Source organism: Thunnus albacares, chromosome 8 (assembly GCF_914725855.1).
Source record: "Thunnus albacares chromosome 8, fThuAlb1.1, whole genome shotgun sequence".
Taxonomy (NCBI): Eukaryota; Metazoa; Chordata; class Actinopteri; order Scombriformes; family Scombridae; genus Thunnus; species Thunnus albacares.
In genome coordinates, this window is record NC_058113.1 from 987,034 (window position 1) to 1,010,751 (window position 23,718).

The 23,718-nt window shown below is 40.6% G+C and overlaps 2 protein-coding genes across 6 annotated transcripts in view; one reads left to right on the forward strand and one right to left on the reverse strand.

Annotated features, from left to right (window-relative positions):
- Positions 1 to 1,105, reverse strand: part of adcy3a (adenylate cyclase 3a) — a 42,190-nt gene extending 41,085 nt beyond the window's left edge. For 3 of the 4 annotated variants that reach the window (XM_044360275.1, XM_044360274.1, XM_044360272.1), the window contains exon 1: positions 885 to 1,105. The gene's annotated coding sequence lies outside the window, so the exon portion shown is untranslated. Of the gene's footprint in view, positions 1 to 674; positions 861 to 884 lie in introns of those variants that run through there. The other variant, XM_044360273.1, reaches the window with a different exon arrangement.
- Positions 1,106 to 7,477: 6,372 nt separating this feature from the next.
- Positions 7,478 to 22,662, forward strand: preb (prolactin regulatory element binding). Of its 2 annotated transcripts, XM_044359741.1 has the most exons (11): positions 7,478 to 7,663; positions 7,884 to 7,949; positions 11,847 to 12,033; positions 12,209 to 12,407; positions 13,886 to 14,136; positions 18,705 to 18,785; positions 18,896 to 19,023; positions 19,134 to 19,307; positions 21,145 to 21,217; positions 21,301 to 21,460; positions 21,557 to 22,662. In XM_044359741.1, exons 3-11 carry the CDS (start codon positions 11,899 to 11,901, stop codon positions 21,649 to 21,651), a joined length of 1,296 nt encoding a protein of 431 aa, XP_044215676.1. In that variant the 5' UTR covers positions 7,478 to 7,663; positions 7,884 to 7,949; positions 11,847 to 11,898; the 3' UTR covers positions 21,652 to 22,662. The 2 variants fall into 2 exon arrangements, with proteins under 2 accessions (XP_044215676.1, XP_044215675.1); XM_044359740.1 differs by lacking the exon at positions 7,884 to 7,949 and having other exon boundaries at positions 7,479 to 7,663.
- The last annotated feature ends 1,056 nt before the right edge of the window (positions 22,663 to 23,718 follow it).

Genomic DNA, 23,718 nt, shown 5'->3' on the forward strand with positions numbered 1-23,718 from the left:
TGCATTCAATAAAACCCGATGATCCAGGGAGGTACAGTACAATCCCTAATTCCTGCACCTGGCTGCTATCAGCCACTCTCGTCATGCCGACATCTATGTCAAAATCTAGCTGTTTATTAAACATTGTCTGTTCCTAGAAGAACATGACTTATTATTTATTTCACAAATTTCAAGAGTCACACTTCACCTCAACATACATCCAATCCGCCAATCATCTTTTTTCAATAAAATTTGAACAGGTTTCTTTAGCATTCCCTTCACAATGTTTATTCAAAATGCCCCTACATTGAGGTGAGCATTTACTATATTCAAGCTAAACATTTGAACCTGGTATGCTATATGTATGCCCGACTGAAAAATTGACTGCCAAGCTTTTTTAAAAAATACACGAGTGATATTTTTGCGGGGTTTGTACTTTTGCAGATAGAGCAAGACAACCTTAAATTGGCAGATTTGGGCGTCAGGCTCTGTGCTGCAGGCCTACCTACTTCCATGCTGCGCTCTGCCAAACACACAGGTGGTGAAAACACATCACAAACAACAGGCTCCTGTTGCTGAAACATTAAAGACTGTGACAATAATCACAGTGTCAAAGCTGCAAACTGTCACAATGTTCTCAAGTGATAAAGAGGATCAATGTGGGGCTGAAGCCGCCACTTAGTCATCCAACAAACCTGTTTAGATGGCTGCTTTAGCATCCCTTCGTCTAACTCTGTAACGTTATGTTTGACAGATAATATCTGAATATGATTTTCATGTTGGCTCTTCACTGTCCATCATTACAATGTCTGCTGTCTTTGTTTAATTAACCTGATCATCTGGAAGCTGATATTTTTGTCCCTGTGAAAATCACGTACATAATCTACACTGATGCATCCGCTTACCGTGTGTAAAGCCGGATTTCGTCTCCTATGGGTGCTAACGTTATTCCCATTGGCCAGATGTGGGTGTGATCAGCCCGCCTGAAACACAGCAGCCTGCATATATTCTACCTCAGTCTAATGGAAAGATAAAATGGCTCATAGAAACTCGCCTCGACGGGTACACAAACCCCCGCTTCCAGCTTTTTTGGTCTTGGGTGTTTTCCGCAGAAGACAGGGAACAGCTTCACTATGAAGCTACAAGCATTACACATACAATTTCCGGTCCATTTCGAAATAAAAACCTTTGTTTGCAAATATCGATTTTCAACCTTTTTTGAGCACAATACAGATGTGTGAAGTCTTTTCACACATCTGTATTGTGTTTAGGAGAATGGATAAGCTGTGGCCTGGAGTGCCTATAACCTTATAATCTATGTTTTGGGAATTTAGTTTACTTTAGATATGTTTACTATTTACTACATCTCAGCAAGTTGAGCATAAAAGCTCATTTTTTGATCTTGGAAATAATAGTTGTAGCTACCAAAAAAATCTTAGTTCTTCCATAGCTTTTAACCATATCTACTGACCTTTATCAGTGGATGGAGTTGGCCCACTTGCCATGAAGATTATGTACTGACACAGGAGCTAAATCCGTTACAACTCAGCAAACCCCATTCAGTGATGTAGATGGCTGAAATGAGATGCGGTTGAAAACTACAGGAAAAAGCTACTAAGCGGACCTTGAGTTAAGATTTTTCGACCCCATTTCAGAAAATATGAATCGCTTTTTTTTAAAATTTTGGTGTCCATTAGGGCGCTACGTATCATGCTTTTATTTTGAAGGAACAGGTTATAGAGTTTCCGCACTTGTTCTAGCGTTTTCTGTGTACTTTGACGCGGCCACATCTCCATCTCCACATTTCTCCTCCAGTGTCCCCGCCCCCTAAACCATCACCTCCTTCCCTCCATCCTCCTGTAGCTTAGGATCACAAGTATGGTGTAAGAACACTGTACAGAGTCTTACTATGGCTCTGAGTAGCACATTTCATGACACATATATATTTGTATCAGTCCATGTGTGGATAAAGGATGGCAGCCTCTCCACAGACTGATTATGGCTCGGCCTCAGACTGCGATTACAATTACGCCTCCTTTTTTAAAAAAACTTTATTTAACCGGGTAAAGTTCACTTAGCTTTATTTTGTTTGTTTGTAGTTGATTTCAGGAACGCCCTCTGTTCAAGTATAAGCACACTTTTCTTCTTTTTTCCTCAATGATGTTCAGTTGAGGTCTGGTGCCTTGCTCAAGGACTCTTTGACAGAAGTTGTTTTAGGAGGAAAATGTGCTACTATTGAATGTCCACATGTTTCCTGCTGATTTATGGGTTCAACAAGTGTCCCAGGAAAAGTAATTTCTAATGTCATTTCTAAGTCAATGTCTAAAACTGAAAAACTAAATCCATTCTCATTTTCTATCTACTATCTACTGCGCAGATTCTGGCTCTAAATGATGTCACACACACAAGATGGCAGCTCCTGGGAAGGAGATATTTTGAATTCAGTTTTGGAAAGCGATAGGAAGTGGAGACGTGTTGTCCATATTTATATACAGTCAATGGTCTTGCTCAAGGACACTTAGACATGTGGACAGGGGGAGCCATGGATCAAACCATCAGCCCTGAGATTAATGGACAACCTGCTCCACCTCCTGAGCCACAGCTGTCCTAGAGGTTTAACATGTTCATTTTAAGACTTTTGTAGCATTGTTACTGTTTAGTATACTTGGAGTCAAGTGGAAATGATTCATTTGAATTTGATTTCAGTTGCAGACAAGTCATAAAAGACACAGGGACAGCCCTTGGCATAGGCCACATAGGCAGTAGCCTAGTGCATCAAACATGGAGATGGCGCCAGGGGTTGAGCTTAAGCCTTGAATGTTTTGCAGTAAAACCCAAATCTTTTGCTGTCCATTACACATGGCATTTATGCTTCTAAACCCAAATCATAGCTGCATGGGAAACCAATGAGTTTTAAACAGATTGGTTGGAACAAAGTGCTGATGGACTGGAAAACCCCTCCCCTGTGTAGTTTTTTCACTCTTAAAATAAAACAAGTAAAGTAAATACATCACAGGACAGATCTAAACTGTAAAAACAAAGTGCTCACCAATAGCTAACTGTACCATAGCGTTATTATTATATTTGGCAGCATATTCAGTGTGTGTGAGCATGCATTGTGTGTCTATGTGCCTGTGCAGACTGATTACAAAATATAAACACTATGTTACAAAACAAGTGTCTCAATCTAAAATGATGCCTAGGGCACTAACATAGTCAGGTCTGGCCCTGGACCAGCAGTTTGACTGCAACACAGTTGACTTGTGACTTCATTTGGACTTGAGGGTGACTATAGATCTCCTCATAGTTTCTCAAAGTGTGTGACATTGTTCCAAAAGATGCTCCCTCATTTGTTATTTGGATGATGTGTTGTTCTCATTTATATACTAATCAAACCATTCACAGTGAGTTTTAAACCCTTTTTCAAAGTCACTTAGATCTTTGTTCTTGCCATCTTGATTGGACAACATTACCAATTTGTGGCCTGTCATTGGTCTTTGCTTGTGATTGTCAAAATAGAAAAAAATGAGTTCTCCTACACCAAAACAGTCTATCCCAACTTTTCACATATGATGCAATGGTGATTTAGGAATTTATCAGCTGTAGTATGAAGTATGAAGTATGTATGAAGCGCAGCTCACTGTGATACATAGAGTCAAGAGGCTATAAGGTGGAGGGAGAAACATGCTTAGATACAATACCACCATAATCAAGTGTAGACATAATTGTAGATTGTACAATGGTCTTCCAACTAGCAGAAGAGAAACATGATTTGTTTCTATAGAAAAATCCAATTTTTAATTTCAGGTTTTTTTCACAGGTGTTCCACATGGGTCTTAAAATTGAGTCTGGTGTCCAGAGAGATTCCCAAGTATTTTTTAATTTCAGAACTCTGAAGGGTATGGATATGGGCAGAAGGCCAGATAGTGGGATACACTGGATGCGTGAGCAGCGCGTGTGCGACGCGGAACCTCTTGCTTTTCATTTTGGCGCCCATGTTAACAGGTTAGAGCGGCCACACTGCCCGCGTGAGACGCGCGCCACTGGATGCGTGAACCTCAGCAGTGTGTGTGCGTCGCTGAACTGCTGCGTCTCTCACGCTTGCAGTGTCCACACAGGAAGCGTGTCTGCTGCAGCGCTTCTGGCACTGGCTGCCCTATCTTTCTCGTTTTCCCTGTCTATTTCTGCTGAGAACCGTGCGTCACGCGGAGAAAATAGGCGAGACCTCGAATCTCTAGATGAAGTGATGCAGAAGTCTCGCATGAGACACGCGTGTCACAGCAGTGTGGCCACTCTAACCTGTTAACATGGGCGCAAGAGGTTCCGCGACACACACGTGCTGCTCACGCATCCAATGTGTCCCAGGGGTTAGGTGGCCTTAAGAATACCATACATTTAGTTTTGCCAGAATTTCAAACAAGCTTACAGTACCGGTTAAAAGTTTGGTCACACTTTCATATTGAAGTGAATGGGAAGGTGTATCCACACTTTTGACCAGTACTGTATGCATGATGAGAAAGATCTGAAGTGTGTCAAAAGCAGGCCGTAGACTAGCAATGGCCAGATTAAGATAAGAGCCAATGGCATATAAAACAGTATCATCTGCATAAAAATGTACATCACAAATTGGGGCGGCAGAGTTGATATTGTTTATGTGTATGGTGAATAAAAGAAGTCCAGGAATAGACCCTTGTGGGATACCTATTCTAACCTTAAAGGACAGATTCACAATTTTTCAAGTCTGTCTTGAAGCAATTATAATCAGGTGCCCATATGAGCATTGAAACAGGTTTTGCTTACTATAATTATTCCTCCTATTCATACTGGCAATTAAAAGATTCCTTCCTGATTCTCTTACAACATAAGTGACAAAATTCATAGTCCTTGTTTGTGCAAAAAGCTATTCAGAAGTTTATCTGAAGATAATATGAGGCTTCAGTCATCCAAACTAGTCAAATCAAGTGGATATTTTCCAAAGTTACAGCTTTTTTAGGACAAAATTTGGAAGTTACCCAGTTGAATTGATTAACTCAGTCTGCTGAAGCTTCATATTAACTTCAATAAACTTTTGTATACATTGTTGCACAAAACAAGGACTGTGGATTTTGTTCCCCATCACTTTTACTGAAAGTGCATTAGGAAGGTACACTTCTATCCAAGGTTTTGCTTGTTAATTATAACAAGCAAAACCTGTTTCAAAGTTCATATGGGCACCTGACTGTTGTTTTAAAACAAACTTGAAAAACTGTGAAACCATCCTTTAAGGGCACCTGATTTAGAACCACTTGAATCTTATAACATGTAGTGAAACCTGAGCTTGAAAGATATGGCTGTACAGTGCTATAAAACACTTACAGTATATTCATGTTTCTACATGTAACCTGTCTGACACCAGCTCTTTTCAATGACACCACACTGCCAGTAATCCTGTATTGATTGTTCCATTGAAACACAGCTCTGAACCTTTGATCAATGCACAGATAGTTGGCAATCAACCAGAAACATTTTTTCAGCATCATCTACCAGCTGTTAGTGTTCCAAACTGACTATCAAGGTCACAGTGCAAAAACACAGAAACATGCACTTGCCTAATTATGTGTGTGCAGATTAAGAGACTAGACTACATGATAGGAACATGTCACCTTTAGTCTGGGGAATCATGTTGAATTAACCTTTGTCTCAGATGTGCTGTCGTCCACAGGGAATTGCCAGGCTTATGGATGGATCATGAGTAATTAATTTACCTCTGGATTTCCCAAACGATGTTACTGTGGGAGACAGATTACCACAGAGAACAGTCATCACCATAATTAATAAACTGTATGCTTCAACATGAGCAGCCAGGAGTACTGATGGTGGAGACAGACTAAGTGTTGGATTAAAGTACGCTGCTTCATTTGACATTTCACAAATTTGTGTGTCAGGCTTGTGTTTTAGGAGAAAACAGCTGGAATAGCTGTTATAATCCAAACAAGAAATGAATCAGAACATGCATTATAATCCATATGAGCATTACTTGATTTTCAGAAACAACTTCAATTGTTGCACTGCCAAAAAGATGCATGGGACAAATTGAGGAATTGTCCCTTGACATAATGTGCGTCTCACTGGAGTGAAGTAAATTATATGAAAACATTGAACATGAGCTTCTTTAATTTAAGTACTTGTGAATGAAACATTTATTTTATTGTGTATATATGACCATCTAAGGCCACACATGGAAACACAACATTTAGACAACATACTATGAAATTCTTAGATTTTACCCTTTAAAAAAACAAACAAAAACAAACAAACCCAAAACCTATTTTATTTTTGTTTTCAAATTTTACAAATTGAACAAAAAGACCAAACAAGTACATTTTAAAATGTAAAATTGAGAATGTGAATGTTGCAGATTACCAGATGAAAGATGACTATGAATGGGGCAGATATTTCAAATGGTCTCAGGTTAGATAGTTAAAGAAAGGCCACCAAACATCCGACACACTTATTGTGTTTCAGAATTAAATCTGCATAGTTGTTGTATTTGAATGATAAAAAAAAACATCTAATTTAACCATATTTTTAAACATGGAGAATGATGATGATTATCATTGTAAAATGAAAAACCTCATATCATATAAAAACAGCCAAAGATAACTAAGAGCAGATCTGGTTAGTTCTTTTCTTAAGTGCCTTAGAAAACTTTCAGCACTTTAAAATACCTTTTGCAAATAATCACATAAAACAGGACAAATCCCCCAAAATTAGGAGAGTGACCCCACACCTGTCATTTAGTTGGTTAACACTTGGTTAAAGGGAGTGCAGGCAGCATTTGAGTTGTGTGATATTGATTTCTCTATCAGCTGATAATCAAACAGCGGTAAGTGGTAGGTACTGTGAAAATTTTAATTTAATCTTTTTGCAGCTTGTAAGTGTCGGCAATGACACTACATAAACTTTCAATGCAATAACAAAACATAATATCAAAAATACAATACAATACAATACAATACGACAACACTATACATTAAGAGCAACATGTAACATGAAATTAATCATTCATGAATTTATGAACATTTTAGCTGCATCAGTTCTGGGAACTCAGGAGAATTTAACATTGTTCTAGACAAATGCTCAAGGTGTAACTCTTCCTCTCAGGATATTTTGTGTCATCTCTGCATTGATAAATGGACTGGCAAAACAAGGTTGATTGGTCCTTTATGGTTTATACCAAATACACCCATTAAACGTGCTGGAGAGGTTCAATGTTCTTGTGACTTCTGCAGATTAGAAAAGGAAAGTATTTATCATCCTTTTACCCAAATTATTTTGATGTTGAACTTTTTAGACTGAGATGTTTTCTTTGCAAAATTGTTATTGATTATTACCTTGGATTCTACAACACACATTTTGCCAAATGTTTCCAAGGCACAATAGTTGTATAGTAATAATTAAGAAACAACAAACGAACAACAACAACAAAAAAAAACTTTTGGTGACGTCAGAGCGCAGCGTACGCTACCTTACGCTGCTGCTGACGTGTAGGTAGGGAAGTGGCAGTCGAGTGTAGCCTCTAGCTGCTAGCTCTTCCTCTTCATCATAAGCCTTTTTCATTGACAGCTCATAATGATATCATCTGATTTAGTACTTAGCTATCTGGTAAAATAACAACGGAAGACAAACCGGAGCATTTACACAGGTAGGAGACAAATTAAATAACAAGAGCTAGTATGCTAGCAGGTTGTAGTGCTAACTATAGGCTTTAGCAGTTGACAGATTAGCTGTACTTAGCGGTTGCTACATCACATAATACTGTCGTGTTGTCACGTTACCGGTGAAAACAGAAAAGCTTTTTATATAAAACTGTCACCATTCATTCATTTACCTATGGTGGTGGTGACGGTACTCATGTCTGTCAGCTGTTAGCGCAGGTACCTGCAGGAGAAAGAGGACAACACTGGACTATCTGCTGCTGTTCACTAACGGTACACTTCTATCCAGCAGAGGCTGACACAGCCATCAGTCTCAGACGGTTTTGTGCTTCTTCGAGCTTTTGCTAACACTAGAGCAGCACGTACAATCAAAATCAGATTTCTTTTGTAAACCATGTGACAGACTCAGTGGTAAATATCTTTTATATGCTGCTGTCTCTCAAAGGCATGTACAGTGATTTACTGGTAATACACTTGATTAACTTCACTCTGAAGCTGGTAGAATGTCTCAGGGATACTGCTCAATATATACACTCAATTGCCAATTTAACAGGTACATCAAGCTTAAACTGATATAATAATAATAATACACTGAATGTGTACTGTAGTGTGCTGTATTTGCAGTGAATCCCATAGTGCTACATGCTGTTAAAAACATACAATACACAACATAAAGAAAATAAGTATTAAGATGAAAAAGGCTTCCTGAATAGAAGAAGAAGGTTTTTAGACTGATTTAAAAGAGTCTAGGTTCTGTGCTGTCCCCAGATGATCAGAGAAGCTGTTCCACAAGCATGGCAGATCTGAGGGTGCAGGTGGAGGTTTGTGGTATGATCAGTTCCTGTAGGTAGGGAGGTGCATGTCTGTTGATGGATTTGTATGTGAGTAACAGGACTTTGTAGTCATTCCTGAAGGAGACAGAGAGCCAGTGCAGTGAAAACAGAATTTGTGTTATATGTTTGTGTTTTCGCACTCCCACTGGGATCCAGGCAGCACTGTTTTGAATGTGCTGGAGCTTCTGGATACTCCTGTCAGGGATCCCTGTGAAGAGTGCATTGCAGTAGTCCAGCCTTAATAGTAGACTTTCTATTGCATGCCACGAACAATCCAAAATCCAAAATCTGAGGTTTATAATGATTTAAGTCAGACAAAAGCAGCTTCGCTCGCAGTACACTTCACTGCTCTGTTGTGGTGATAATCTACAATCCTACTCTCACAGTATTTTTTGATATTTTGGACATGATTTGGGTGGCACCTTTCTATGTGCTGAGCCAAACCATATCTTATTCTTCTGTGCCATAGTGCTTTATTGTTGTCCAAAAACTATTAAAAACACATCAATGAGTCACACCGCTGCACTGTTTGACATGTTCCTTCGTCCCTGAAGACAGTGGTTACGGTAGTTGTTTAGAAATGGCTTCAAAGAGTAAAAACAGCGATGAGATTGTAACTTGCAGGAGAGAAGTTCCTGGTACGTCAGATCCCGTTCCTGCACATGCTTGGTGGCGTCATCCCTACACGGAACTACTCTTCTGAGACTGAAAATGTGAGCCTAAACAAGTTTCTAAACAAACTAACGTGACCTTCATAATGAAGGAACATGTCACCCAGTGCAATGGTGTGGCTCACTGAATGTTTTTGATAGTTTTTAGACAGCGAGGGACGTCTCCGGCACAGAGGAATAAGATATACATACGCAATACTTAAAATCACTTCATGTTGGTTTGGCTCCAAACATGATAATTGTTGACCAGAAGAAAAGTCTAGAAAATCACCAGAGTTATTCTTTGAGTTCCAAAACAGAAGTTCATCGCTTGTATTTTATAGTTGATATTACACAAACTCAGCTTCGTAATTGTACAGGTATTGTTATCATTTTTTCTCTAGCTGACATTGGCTGGATTAATAATGACTGGACACTGTATATAAATCATGTTGTAGGACTGGTAAAATTGAAACAGTTGCTGACATTACATTCATGTCATTGGTATGTAGAGTGCTTGATAGCGGCTGGAACTGTGTCACAGGACCTGGTCAACTTGGGCCTATTCGAGTGTAGTTTTTTTTTTGAGCATCGTGGTGACTCGAGCTTGCTTAAATGTGGTGGGGAACACACCCATTGTAAGCAAGGAGTTAATGATGTGTGGGGGGAAATGGTCTGTAGAGGGTTGGATGATCATGGGTCCCGTGGACAGGTAGTGGGATGAGAGTCCAACAAAAGTTTGGAGACTTCCTCCTTGGTCAGAGTGTTAGCTGGCAGCTGCAGACTGAGTTGGTCAGGCTCAGAGAACTGGTTACTGATGGCAGACACCTTGTCAATAAAGAACATGTGTGCAGTGAGCAGAGTGGAGGGCGTAGGAGGAGGCGGATTGAGGAGTGAGTTAAAAGCAGAGAGCATTTTCCGAGTGTCTGTGGCGCCACAGATCTTGTTCTGATAGTAAGTGGTCTTAGCTGTTCTGCCGGTGGAACAAGAGCAATTGTAGAGGAACGTGATGATGTTCTGGTAAGGAGATGGTGAATTGAATAAAGAAGTGGTCAGATAGATGTAGGGGGGGGTGACAGTCAGATTTGCTGTGGAGCAGTTCCGATTCAAAATCAGATCAAGAGTATTGCCTTCTTTGTGTGTGGGAGGGATGGAGGACAGTGGCAGGAAGTGACAGGAAGTCAGCTGCTTGGGTTTTGTCAGAATGGATATTCATGTCTCCTCTGACAATCAGTGATATGTCATCATCAGGAATGGCTGAGAGTAACATGTCTAGTTTGACTACAAAGTTCCCCTGTCTAGTTGACACCCTGGTGGGCGGTATATGGCAACCACAAATAGCTTAACCTACTTTAGGAACAATAACCCTGATTGCATGGTATTCAAAGGAGGAATCGTTGCTTTGCATAGAAAGCTTAGTGAATTTCCAGTCTTTGGAAATGAGGACCCCCGTACCTCCTCCACGCCCAACAGAGCGGGATGTGTTTGAGAAAGTGGAGTCAACAGAAAATAGTGTTTTCTGGACAGACCCAGTTTTTTTGGACAGGGCTAGTACCTGAACGCCTGACAGATTAGCATGTCTAAACACAGCTGCTGCAGAGGTGCAGCAATCTCCCTGTACCCCCAGCAGGTGGGGGACAGAGGATGTAAAAGATAAACTACTAACTTATGCTTCCTTGCGTCCTCTCTCCTACCGTGACCTGGAAATCGTTCTCCCTCCACCATCATGGAGGATGTTCCAATCCCTTAAATGCACCTGAAGGAGCAAGGAGAGTGAGTTAGAGCAAGGAACGGCAGGTTTATCCTACGCAGAAATGTTTTACCTCACGGCAACACTCCTTTGATCCAAAGTGTTTGATTGGTCGGCTGATCTGTTGGGACAGTAAACAGTCGGGCTGTGGTTGTAATACAGCAGGTCAGGAAAACTACCTGTGGAACAGGAATGACAGCACCTACAGCAGTTGATTATGTTTATTCATAAAATAAAAATGACTGAATCATGAATCAATCATAAAACTCTTGTAACTATTATTTTCTTCATAAGCCAAAAGGCTTCTTTTCTGTTTCAGTATGTTTCAGCTCCTTCAGGAGGATATGACATCATACAGCTGCATGTCTCCTATAATATCCTGAACCTGAACAGGACGTCAGACTTTCACAAACTAAATGAACTTTATTTTATTTACACATATTCTGCAGGCTACAGCTGTTTTTCTTGCATCTTTATGGCGGTTCTGTAATGAAAAGATTTAAATAGTCTATTTGTGTCTTATTCAAATGACAAAAATTGAAGCAGTCACCAGGTGTTTTCCTTCCTGCTATCAATATGTAGAAATGATTAAGTAACAGTTGATTAATGTTGATTAATGGTAATGAATATTTAGTTTAAACTCTAAACTGTTTCACTAGTTACTAATCTCTACATATTGATAGCTGACTTCTAAATATTTGACAGTTGAGGTGCTGTGCATCATGGGTAGTTGTTGTATCCTCAAAATGATGCTGGAGTGAGCGAAGACGTCCCATTCGGTGAATTCACTTCCTCCGGCCCTGTTGTCTTTTCCTGGCATTTCTCTCCCACATCCTCGCTGGGAGGAGCTAAGATGCAAGGAAGAGACGTGAGCGAGGGAAGTGAGGAGACACGTTAGTAGAATGAAAAGCACCCTAACACTCTCTATTTTCCACAGGTGTGCTTGAATGCAGTGATTTTATGAAGAAGCGTGAGTGACTTATAGAAAAATGGGGAAGCAGAGGGTGCCAGATCTGTACAGAGCCCCCTTTCCCTTATACTCCATTAAAGTTGACCCTAAAACAGGACTGGTGATCACAGCAGGAGGAGGAGGGGCTTCCAAGACAGGCATAAAGAATGCTGTGGTAAGTACTGTGTGCTGTAGAATAGGGTATAGTATGACTACATATATATTTTAAAAGGAATATTTAAACTAGAGCACATTTAGTAAAAGTGTATGAATGAAAGTCTGGATTACAGCCATTATGAGAGTGTAAAAGTGTTGCAGCAGTAATAGACTCCTGACTGTGTGTTTCACAGCACTTCCTGGACCTACAGCTGGTTGGAGAACACCAGTACAGTGCCAGCCTCCTTCACTCTCATGATACTGACACACGTGCCACCATGAATCTGGCTGTAGGTAATGGTGTGATCGCTGCAGGCCAGGACGGGACCTGCTGCCTGATGAGGTTTAAACACTGCACACAGAAAGAAGGAGGCAAAGCTGCTGCTAAAGATGGTAAGGTCCACTGCTACAATATGAAATATACCTGCATCAAACAATATGCCACATATAATGCACATATATGATAAGTGGCAGATTTATTCATTGAGTGCAAGTACATTAATGTGCATCTTCATTTACTTAGCCATAATCATTTTTTAATATGCAGTTACTTGGATGGATTCAGTTAAAAGCACAATATGCAAATTCTGCCGCTAGGGGTCTCCCAATCAAATTGGGATAATTTAGTCCCTGTCAGTTATGAGGCTGTTGAAAGGTTTTGGTCGGAACCTCTGTGCATTCTTTTGTGAAACTTCATCCAAACCACAGTACACAAACTTTCTCCACAACCCATATTTGTGCATATTTGTAGAAATCTGATTAAAATGGGCATTAAGAACTATTTGAGGAGAAGGGCTACCCATAAACTGTTGTACAACAGTAGAGAGGACTGATACCAGCCTCATTCATGTAAGGTGCACTACTTTAAGAAATTAAATAATTTGCACTCGTAAAATTATTGGGGGCGCCACTCTTCAACTGAAGAGAAATTAGTATGAAATGAATCAGTCTCATAACCAGAAGTTGTGAATTCTCAGTGCAGGAACCTCTAATCTCTGCTTTAAAGGAATATACAAAAATAACAACTGTCAATAATTGTGACTGAATGATTTGATTGAATGATGCAGAGTTACCTATGATGTAGTTTGTATGAGTGGGCTGATAAACAGATGAGATGACTGTTACCTGAGAAGCAACGGTACAACAGTTTAGTTCTGTTGCAGTTAGAAATGATGAAAGTGCCAGGGTTTAAGCTAGTTGATGAAAGTTGTGTAGAAATACTTTTTTGGTCCCTGGGGTGCCTTCTCATGGAGAATGGAGTTCGATGTGCTGGGGTGAGATGCTGGAGTCTGGATCTGGAAATGATGAATAAGGTGGCCGGTCTGGATTTGGAAAGTTCCCATTGGAACCTGCTTTATGCTCTCTTAGTCTTGATCCTTAATTCATGACTCTAGATTTTGATGTTTCACCTCCTATTGTTCTGGTTCACATCTTCAGACTAGCAAAGAGCAAGCATTCAAACAGCGTGGCAAAAAACAACAAGATAAAAATAAAAGCCAAAAAAGGGCAATAAGCTAACAGCTTTTGCTAACAGCTCACACTGGGTTGTGAATTGGTTTTTCCATGTTGCTGGCTCTCAGGGTCAAAGGTGGAATGGGTCGGTGGTGGTTTAGCAGGGATCTTCATATCTCGATCGTTGCTGTTTGCAGGATGTTCTTCATTTCACTGATGTTTTGTTGGCCAGCATTCCTGGGGGGTTGAAGAAAGAGCTGGTCCTGTCTGTCTGAGGATCTGTACCGTCTGCATTCGAAACATTAGGGGACTTTCCCCTACATTCATATACTGTACATATACATTAAACTTGTGTCGGAGTTCACCCTGTGTGTTTCTCACTTGTTATTGAGTAACAATGAGTGTCATCTCTGCCGCAGGGAACAGCATGCAGCAGGGTAATGCCAGGCGACGAGCTGGGAAAGGAGACAAAGGTGGACAGGATGGAGCCGCAGCATCTGGAGATATGTCAGATATGAAAGATGAGACAGCTCACATCTCTGTGACTGGTTTGGCTGAAGTGCAGTCAGACCTGAACCCTCAGGACCCGCTCCAGAAGGTGGTCAGGTTCAGTCCTGACTTGAGCCTTCTGCTGACAGGAGGCACAGACGGATACATCAGAGTCTGGGAGGTAAACACCGTCTAGTTGTTCTTTTCAGTACAGTATGTCCACAACAGCCATGTGTGAATGCTTTACTGCTTTAGTTAGATTCATTTTGGAGGTGAGGACAATCTATCTACTAAAGGAAGGAATCTCTGTCTGAATGTCCATCAACTCCACACTTGGCGGGTGTATGGCTGGAGAACAAAGGGAGTGCCATCTCAAATTTGGTGAAATTTGAACATGCGGCATGATTAATATTAATAAACATAAACTGAATAAACAAGCGATCAGCCGCTCTGCAGCGGCGGGGCGGGGCTTCTAGGCTGCAGTCATGATCAGAGCTGTACAACCATGCCATGAGAGAGAGGAGGGGACAACATCTCTATTTGTTTAATAATGTTAAAAGTTAGGCTTTGTTGTGGGTTTCCTGAGTCACTTAAAAAAGAGAGAGAGAGAGGGTGAGTGACAGAGAGACAGCCTGGAAAGCTTTCTGAGAGAGAGAACGCTTGTGAATGACAGAAATATGTTATTTTCTGATTGGTTCACAGCAGTTAAAAAATAAACTCTGAGCTCTCCTCCTTCCAGTAAACGGCTCCAGATAAGAGCAGAATCCGGTGTGACTCACAGGTGTTATTCGTCCCAAAACTCTTGCTTTGTGCTAATGGCTGAGTGGGTGTTTCCATTTGAACAACCTAGAAACAACTACAATTTGGAATATCAAAAACACTAAAGAACACTATGAAGGTAGGTTAACTTTATTAGCATAAATTAGCATCACGTAAATTAATTAAACAAAAATAAATAAATGAAAAACACTTCTCTATTAGAGAGAGGACTTTATTTGTAATTCCCTCTGTTTGATGAGTATATTTGCTCATATTTTAGTACGAAGCCTCCTTGTTTTCTGATCTGCTTCGGTTTGCTCTGTTAACTTTTTGTTACTGCATAACCAGTAATTACGGTAATCAGCACCATGGACTTCCACCGGACAAGACAGCAAACTTCTGGTTAGCTCTCTGCTAACTGGAACGGCGATAATTGTGCGGCTCTTCTAGACTTTCCAAATGTTATCAGATTGAATGGATCAAATTCTGACAGTGAAACGAGTCATTTCGCAGGGATTGTATGAGTTTTGTTACATTAGTAATGTAATGAGAACTCAACAGGCTGCACCTGCAGCAGTAGCGTAACTATTTTAGACTTTTATTGTTGACAACTACAGTGGACAACTACATACCTCCCGATCCACTTTTTCTTTGGAATATTTGGAACTGCCTGTGCAGCTTCTCATGCACCATCTTAAATGTAAAGACAGTTAAGAGTAGAAAAGCAATAGCAGTCAATAGCAATAGCAGTCTAGAAATAGAAAGTGAAAATGCTATGAAGAAAAGTCACTCTCTTATCTGCATCAGACACAGGGCTGTGGGGAAGAACTCATTTTTGGCAAAGTTGAAGAGCCCCTGAGCTGGGGCTCCTTCCTGGCCTGCAGGGACAGTTCTGACAACAGAGCTGGCAGGATCCGGCGGACAACATCTGTTGCCTCCTTGCTGCTCTCCCACCTTGTCTGATTGCCTCCCTGAAAAGCAAAGGTAACACTTTGCATACAAAGTCGCTCAGATATATAATGTAATAATGATAATAAAAGATATGTATCAGTCATTATGGCAGTTCATCGAACCTGCAGTTTTAATTGTGGGAGGTCAAAGACATTTTCCATCTCCTGGAGGCTGTCAGTACTGTTGCTGGGTCCCTGGTAAAACCAGAAGATGGTTCTCAATGTCCTTGCGTACTGTGCCAGGGAGGGTACCCTTTTTGTCTGACTGATGCAGTCTGACATGGCCAGGTTGAGTCGGTGGTACATGTAGTGGACCATGATCAAGCCCCGGAACATATCTGTGAGCCACTTCCTTTTTGCCTGGAAATGGGATACCCATTTGAATACAAATTTAGAAGTAAATTATGTTAAAACTGGTGTTAAACCAAATAATTCTGAACTTTTGGAAATGCACCGATCATCACAGATGCTTCATCAATGGCAAATGATGAAAACCCTGCCATGGAGAGCTTCCTCTGGCTTCCTCTGGTGTGGTGAGGCCACTTTTGTTTTAAGCACTCGTACATGATCTTAAAACAACCCTCCAGTGCTTAATGCCCTGTGTCCATCTGGGGAGCCATGGCTTTCTCCAGTGTTCTTCCTAGATAAAATAACATTATTTGTTTCAGACATCATATTTAATTGTTATACTTAATGTTTCTCTGTAATTACTTATTACCTTCTCTAAGCCTTTTTTCTTTTGCTACTTCCTGCCTGTGGACTGCTGAGTTCCTGTGGCTGATGACGAGAATCCAGCCTATAAGTCTTGCGGGGCTGCCTTACCCATACAACAGCCGTGTTGATGTGCTTTGTCCACATTGCACAGGTCATGCCCAAGTCTGTGTGGTGCAACCAGTAATGGGTTTGAACCCACTCTGGGTTGAACCCACTGGCCCTATGATAGCTGCTCTTTTCCTTTGACTTCCTAAAAAATAAAACAAAATAATACAATGTTAGTTCATGTAATTCCATTCAGTTTTCAACCTTTTAGTCTCAGATCTGGTGCTCACCTTCGTGCCTGTTGTCCAGCTGCTTCTCCTAGCTCAACTTCTTACTCTATCACTATCCCTTTTTTGGCCTCTACCAGTGCCTCTCCTGACCCTCCTGGCCTACTTCAATGTCATGAGAGAGAGAAAAGATTAGGCCTGTAGGAACCACTGAAGCACTTATCTTTTACATGCTTTATTTAGAAATATAGCCAATGGTTGGCTATTCTAATAAACATTCACCTTTCTCCCTCATCTTCCTCTCTCCTTCTCTTTTGAGAATAGGCTGCAATTGTGCCTGCTCTCTTCATGATCAAGCTGAAAACAAAACGAAGCAAAAAATACTGAAATGTATTCAAATTGAGAATAATAATTAAAACAAAGAAAAAAATACATTTTTAATTTTCAAGAACTTTTTAAAGAACCAACACAAAATGGTTGATTTTCCAGGTATTCCAGTACTTGATTTTTTTCACTCAATTCAAGGACTTGAAGTAGGCTAACATTACTTTAACTACCTTGTAGGAAACCTGACAGAATAGTATTGACAGAAGTATCTAGCTAGCTGTACTGCTAATCACTCTCTTAACCCAACCACAAATACATTGACAATCTCCGATTGATAAGCTGACGGTGGCCATTAAGAAAAACTTGACATATCACTCAAGTTCTGGAATAAAAGATGTATACATTTATATACATTTGTAGCGTAACGTTACTCATGATATTTATAAATTGTAAACAAGCTGAATTTCATTCATGCGCGCCTGATGGGATGACAAGCATTGAGGTGGGGGTTATAGTATTGTATTGTAACTCTACAGTGACTGGTAATCCAGAATAAAGGATAGCTGTCTCAGCCCCTTTCACATATGAACTCCAGACAATGTCCGGAGAATCAGGTCTGGACATTTCTGGAGTTGTCCTTTCACACATGTAGCACACAGCAGAGTTTATCAGACACGTTCTAACCTACTAGAAATACTCTATTTGGTTTAGGAGAGGGGTGCAGGAGGCAGGACATGCTGCAAAAAGTACGCTGTGGTTATAATTTAGTGTTTTTGTAATTTTGTGATTTCTCATAAAATCAAATTTTATGAGAAATCACAGGAAGCCCTCTCTCCCATTGGCAATCATAGTGTAATAAATTCTTGCAGTGTCTTGGTCGGGAGACTGGCAACACTACAAGTATGACCCCAACCAATCATTATTCACAACCTTGCATAAGCTCATAGGTTGTCATGGATGAGGGTCAAGAAATTGTCATTCACGGATACAGAAGCACTATGTGTGATGCTGGCTGTCATGTTCCGAAAAGGAAAAGAAAAGAAAGGAAAAACGATCGTGGACTTGTTCCTGGGTGTCACAAAGAGAACAGTATAGGCTGTATATCCTTCAAAAACAACTTGAGATAACGAATGTGTTAACATGTCAAGAACATAACATAAAGCCATAAGGAACACATCGTAGATGTCAAACTAGATGAAAATACAAAAAATTCTGACATGCTAGACTTTTCGTTTTTCCTTATGTTTTGTGTCATGGGGCGTCCCAGGCGCCACATCACTGTTCGTTGATTATGTCACACTACTTACCTGTTTGTTGTCCCACGATGTTCATAATTGGGCCGGATGCTGGAAATTTGTTGGTGACGACAAAATTGTGTCAAAATTGGGCTGAATTCATGCAGTCTAATAAAAACACAATGGAGAGGATTTGAATTGCTATTTTTATTCTCATTTCATTGTCATTTTGGCGCTGGTGATTTTCCTTTGGCACTGCTAAAACCTCTCTGGAGGGTGCCAAAAAATTCCTCTGTGCAGGAAAAACCCTGACTCTGTATTTTCTTCTTTAAAGTCCCTCAAATGACGTATTTGATAACTCAAATGTTTTTTTGAAAAGCTGCCACAGAATTTAGTTGTTTACCTTAATAAGCTGGTATATATGACATACTGGTTTCTGGACGTATACACTGATGTCTTGACCTTGATTATATGTTCTTGACTTTTCTCCAGTTTCCGTCCCTGAAGAAGAAGTTTGACTTCAAAGTGCATGAAGGGGAGATTGAAGACTTGGATATGAGTCCAGGGAACAAGGTTACACATTGACTCCTCTTGCTCTGAATACTTAATGTAGGCTATTAATAATGGTTAGGTATATCGATTTTTTAGTAATGGTCAATATATTGTGTTTCACTCCCTTGCAGCATCTTGTGACTGTTGGCCGGGACTTTGCCTGCAGTGTATGGAGTGGCAACCAGCTGGCTATGGGTCTTAAATGGAATGAAACCATGCCTCAGATAGCTGAGAAGACTTATCGATATATGGCTTGCAGGTAAAAAGAAAACATTCTTCTATGAAAGAGCATCCCAGCTGTTCACCTCACCATATCCATCTGAATGATGTGACAGTGACTGCACGTGATCGTATTTTCATGTATTTCAGGTTTGGAAAGGTAGAGGACCAAAAAGACGCCCTGAGGCTTTACACAGTCCAGATTCCCCATAAACGAGACAGAAAACCTCCTCCTTGTTACCTCACCAAGTGGGACGGCAAGAGCTTCCTGCCCATGCTGACAGCTCCCTGTGGAGCTGAGGTCATCTCCAGCTTGGCTGTGAGGTAGGCTTCAGGTTTATATAATAATATGTGAAAACCATGAATGCTAGGAGACTCACCTTAGACTAGGTCCACACTAATACGTGTTCATTTTAAAACAGTGTTTTAAAACGAATATGATCTCTGTCCATACGAGTGTTTAAGAACCTTTTCAGAAATAATCTCCGTCCATACTAACACGCCCAAAAAGGCATATCACATGACCATTCACATACACTGGGCATGTGTGTGCCGATGTAAACAGGAGGCAGATTGTCTACTCTGTGGTTGGTTTCTTATACTACAGAGGAAGGACAGCGATGGCAAAGAGTAAGACCAGAGATTTCTTTGCTTGGACTGACGATGAGGTGGAATTGTCACGTGAAAGGGGTGTGACTAATCAGGGAAGGACCTGTCGTGAATATCTAATAATTTCTCCATTCTCTGTTTATAGTAGGAGCGGCTGAGATTGACACTAAAATGAGAATAGCTGTTCCACCTTAAAGGTCAGTCCACCTTAAGTGAGTCTGGTCAGGTTAGGCTAACCCATTGTCGCTAACTTTGGGGCTAACCCCCTTCACTGTTCCATCAGTTGGGCAAACAATAAATGACTATTTTCTTGGTCTTGAGAAGCTGCAGCATTTATTAACTGACACATTGTAGTCTGTACTGTAGATTTACTGCCACACTGACAACTTACTAACCTTTTCCTCTGCTCTGCTCGTATTCACTGTCACAAATCATCACTGTGGCTGTTTGTACTTGTACTAATCCTCCCTGCGGTTTTTAGCGCTGCTAACAAAGCTCTGCTCCTTTAGCGAGGAACACGTTTCACTTCCTGTAAATTCTTCACAATAAAAGTCTCCTGTTATTTAGTCATTTAAAAGCTTTCAATTTGAAGCAGTAAAGCAAGACATGTTGGGTTTGCACTGGCGGTAAAGTTACACAACTTTGAGATATAAAGCTGGCCAATCAGAACAAAGTGGGCTCATCGGGAGGGGGGCCTTAAAGAGACAGGAGCTAAAACGGCCTTTAAAGAGAAACTGTGTATACTGAGGAGCTGCACAAAGGGCCACTAAAAGATAAATAAGGAGTTTTTTGAACTGTGAGTCATGCAAAGCTACTCTAGTGGAGAAATGAATTTAGAGCTGATATGAGCACAATAAGTCCTCTTTAAGCAGCTATGCTACTCATAACAGTACCTTTCACATAGAATGAGGAGAGGGAGGATGACTCAAAACAATGCCGTGGCAACTTAAGGTGTTATCATGCTTGCACAGTGTGTGAGTGAAAATCAATGGTAGCCCATTGATATTAATGATCGTGTGAAATTTTAGCAGCAGTGCTCATAATGTTGCAGTGGCAGTATGCCGCTGCAGAATGAATATAGGGGGAACAATGGAGTCTTACCAGAACCACCGTGCAAAAATCTAAAGTCCCCTTCCACTTAAAAATATGTTTCTCTTCTTGTTCATTCAGTTGGGTGTTTGAGCTTCAATATACAGAGTGATGTACTGTATGTGCAGAGTTTGACACTAGATGGCTGTTGTCACGTTCATCTGCTAAGAGTGGAAAGTTTCTCTGTGCTCACTGGAAGTCTGAGTTAAAGAGGAGGGGACCTACTACCATGACATGTGACATTACAACTAGTTTGGAGCCAATCCTGGTCCAGTATTCAAGAAGTGTGTTGTGGAAACACAACTCAGTTACTACTCAGAAAGCATTGTGGTTCTATGCTCTATACTTGGTCACATATACACTGTTCTCTTAAAAGCGCTTGGTCTTTTAGTTTTGTACGTTTTAGGATAAACCATATTATTTCGTGCAGCAGAGATGTTAACTTGAACCTTCTCTCTGACAGTGACTCGGGAACATTTCTGGGCCTTGGAACTGTGACAGGATCAGTAGCCATCTACATTGCTTTCTCTCTACAGGTAAATACAGAATGGACACACATTAATCAACACACCTGCCATGTTATGTGATGATAACCTGGTCTTGCTATGTGTGTGTGTAGAAGTTGTATTATGTACAGGAGTCCCATGGCATTGTTGTGACAGACCTGGCCTTCCTGCCCGACTCGCTGAAAGGCAGAAATATCAAAGGGAACAATGAAACGGCCATGTTGAGTGTAGCTGTGGACAGTCGCTGTCAAGTACACACTGTCCCCAACCGAAGTAAGTTCTGCATCATTATCAAATGAACACACTAAGACTGCATATTATAACCTCAGACCTCTCATCTTAACCTCCTTTTGTTTTCATTCTCTCAAGGATCCTTTCCTATCTGGCTGGTGCTGTTCTTCTGTGGCCTCATGGTGGTGGGAATTGTCCTCCTCCTGCAGTACCTCTTCCCTGGATTTATTTAAATCATGCAAGTGTTGTCACAGGTCAGGGTTGATGGAGCTTGGACACATCTTCACGACTTACTCTGCCACTGTCAACATCAGCAGTCCTCAGTCCAACCAAATCAGCCAAACCTCCCAGTGCTGCATCAGAAATCCCAGCTGAGCATGTGAAGGCTCTCTCTGCTGCAATGCTGAATCTAAACAGCTTTTATGGCACCCTGACATTTCCCCCCTCTGCTCCTACTCAGGGTTGTTCCTCTCAGACCTGTTCACCCAGTGGAATCACACCAGGACAGACTGTGGGATTTTTATTTGCTTTGATCTCTATCAATTATTCTTAATCTTTTGTGGATTCATGTTTGACAGTTGAAGGGCTCAGGTTCATGAATGTTTAAAGGGTGGGATCTTTTTATTGATATATTTAAGGAACAATGTAAAAATATATAAATGATTGACACACAATGTGTCTGATTTTGTTTCTTGTTTACACACAGACACTTTGAATTAGCCATTCTCTCTGAATAATGACTTCTGTGATTTTCATTTGATCCACTAGTGGGCAGCAGAGACCAGACAGTTTACAGTTCTGCCTGTGAAAATGACATTTGGTTAAATCTCCACATCTGTTTGTCTCAGTACATTGGATTTATGTTTTGATTTACTGTGCCAGTATTCTGGGTTACCCACTGTAAACACTTCTATACAGTAATTTTTTTTACTAATGGAGAATAATTTGATCTCATTACAAAAACTAGATGTGGGAAAATATGTGTGAAGTTGCTATTAGCACAGAGGTAAAAGGAAGTCTGTGTAAAATTCAAGAAAATGGTATTTTTACTGGAGCGAAAGCTGCATATTCCCTTGTTTTATGAAGACATTATCACCTTTAATTTTATATAAACATTCTGACTGCAAATATGATACCCAGCAGATGTAAAAAAAAAAATGTGAATGAATTTTAAAATGATGCCCATATTATTGTAACTAACTTGGTGAAATGATAGAAGAAATAAAATATTGATAAGAAAGATAGCTTTAAAAACCTTTTGGTTCCTTTATGCTCCATGGTCCTGACAGAGTCTCTTCTCTATGAGCCGCACAGCTCATTTTTCTTAAGTGCCTTTCTTGTCTTTTTGCGTTTAAACACCAACACAACACAGATATATCTACTCATTTTTATATAAAGGCTTTGCCATTTCCCAAAATAGCTGGCAACTGTATTTTTTAGCAAACATTGATGACTATTCTCAGCAGTGGATGAGTCCACATTCAGTGTTCTAGTTAGTATTTCTTGCAGCAGAACGGTGTGTGTGGGATTGAGTCAAAATAAACCACAGAGAAGCACAACAACAACAACACCAATAGATACATGACTAGCAACAACAAACAGCAGTAACAGTTAGAGAAGGACGTCCCCATGATCACGGGCCAGAGCCTGGTCCATGGGGTTTCCTGCGGATGAGAAAGCACAAAGAACTCCAGGGAAGAAGTCAAGTTAGTAACATGCAGTAATGGTAGATGAATACATACAGATGGAGAGAGGAGCTCAGTGCATCAAGGGACGTCCCCCAGCAGTCTAGGCCTATAGCAGCACTACTAAGGGCTGGTCCAAGGCGAGCTTGGTTGGTCCTAACTATAAGTTTTATCAAAAAGGAAAGTTTTAAGCCTACTCTTAAGCGTAGAGAGAGTGTCTGCCCCCTGGACTGAATCTGAAAGATGGTTCCACAGGAGAGGAGCCTGATAGCTGAAGGCTCTGCTTCCCATTCTACTTTTGGAGACTGTGGGAACCACAAGTAAGCCTGCATTCTGGGAGCGCAGTGTTCTAGTGAGATAATAGTGTACTATGAGCTCTTTAAGATATGATGGTGCCTGACCATTAAGTAACATCAGTTAAACAAATGAGACAAAAACTTTGAACTTGTTTGTTAATTTATTGAGGAAAATGATCGATGTCACATATTTGTGTGTGGCAAAAGTATGTGAACCTCTAGGATTATCAATTAATGTTAAGGGGAAATTAGAGTCGAGTGTTTCAATCAATGGGATGACAATGAAGTGTGAGTCTGGGAGGCCCTGCCTTATTTAAAG

Bases quoted from the DNA above. Each gene is read 5' to 3' on its own strand.
- preb (XM_044359741.1), top strand. From the start codon at position 11,899: ATGGGGAAGCAGAGGGTGCCAGATCTGTACAGAGCCCCCTTTCCCTTA. The intron at 14,137-18,704 runs GTAAACACCGTC...ACTTTTCTCCAG, and splicing joins GATACATCAGAGTCTGGGAG to TTTCCGTCCCTGAAGAAGAA. The intron at 19,024-19,133 runs GTAAAAAGAAAA...CATGTATTTCAG, and splicing joins TATCGATATATGGCTTGCAG to GTTTGGAAAGGTAGAGGACC.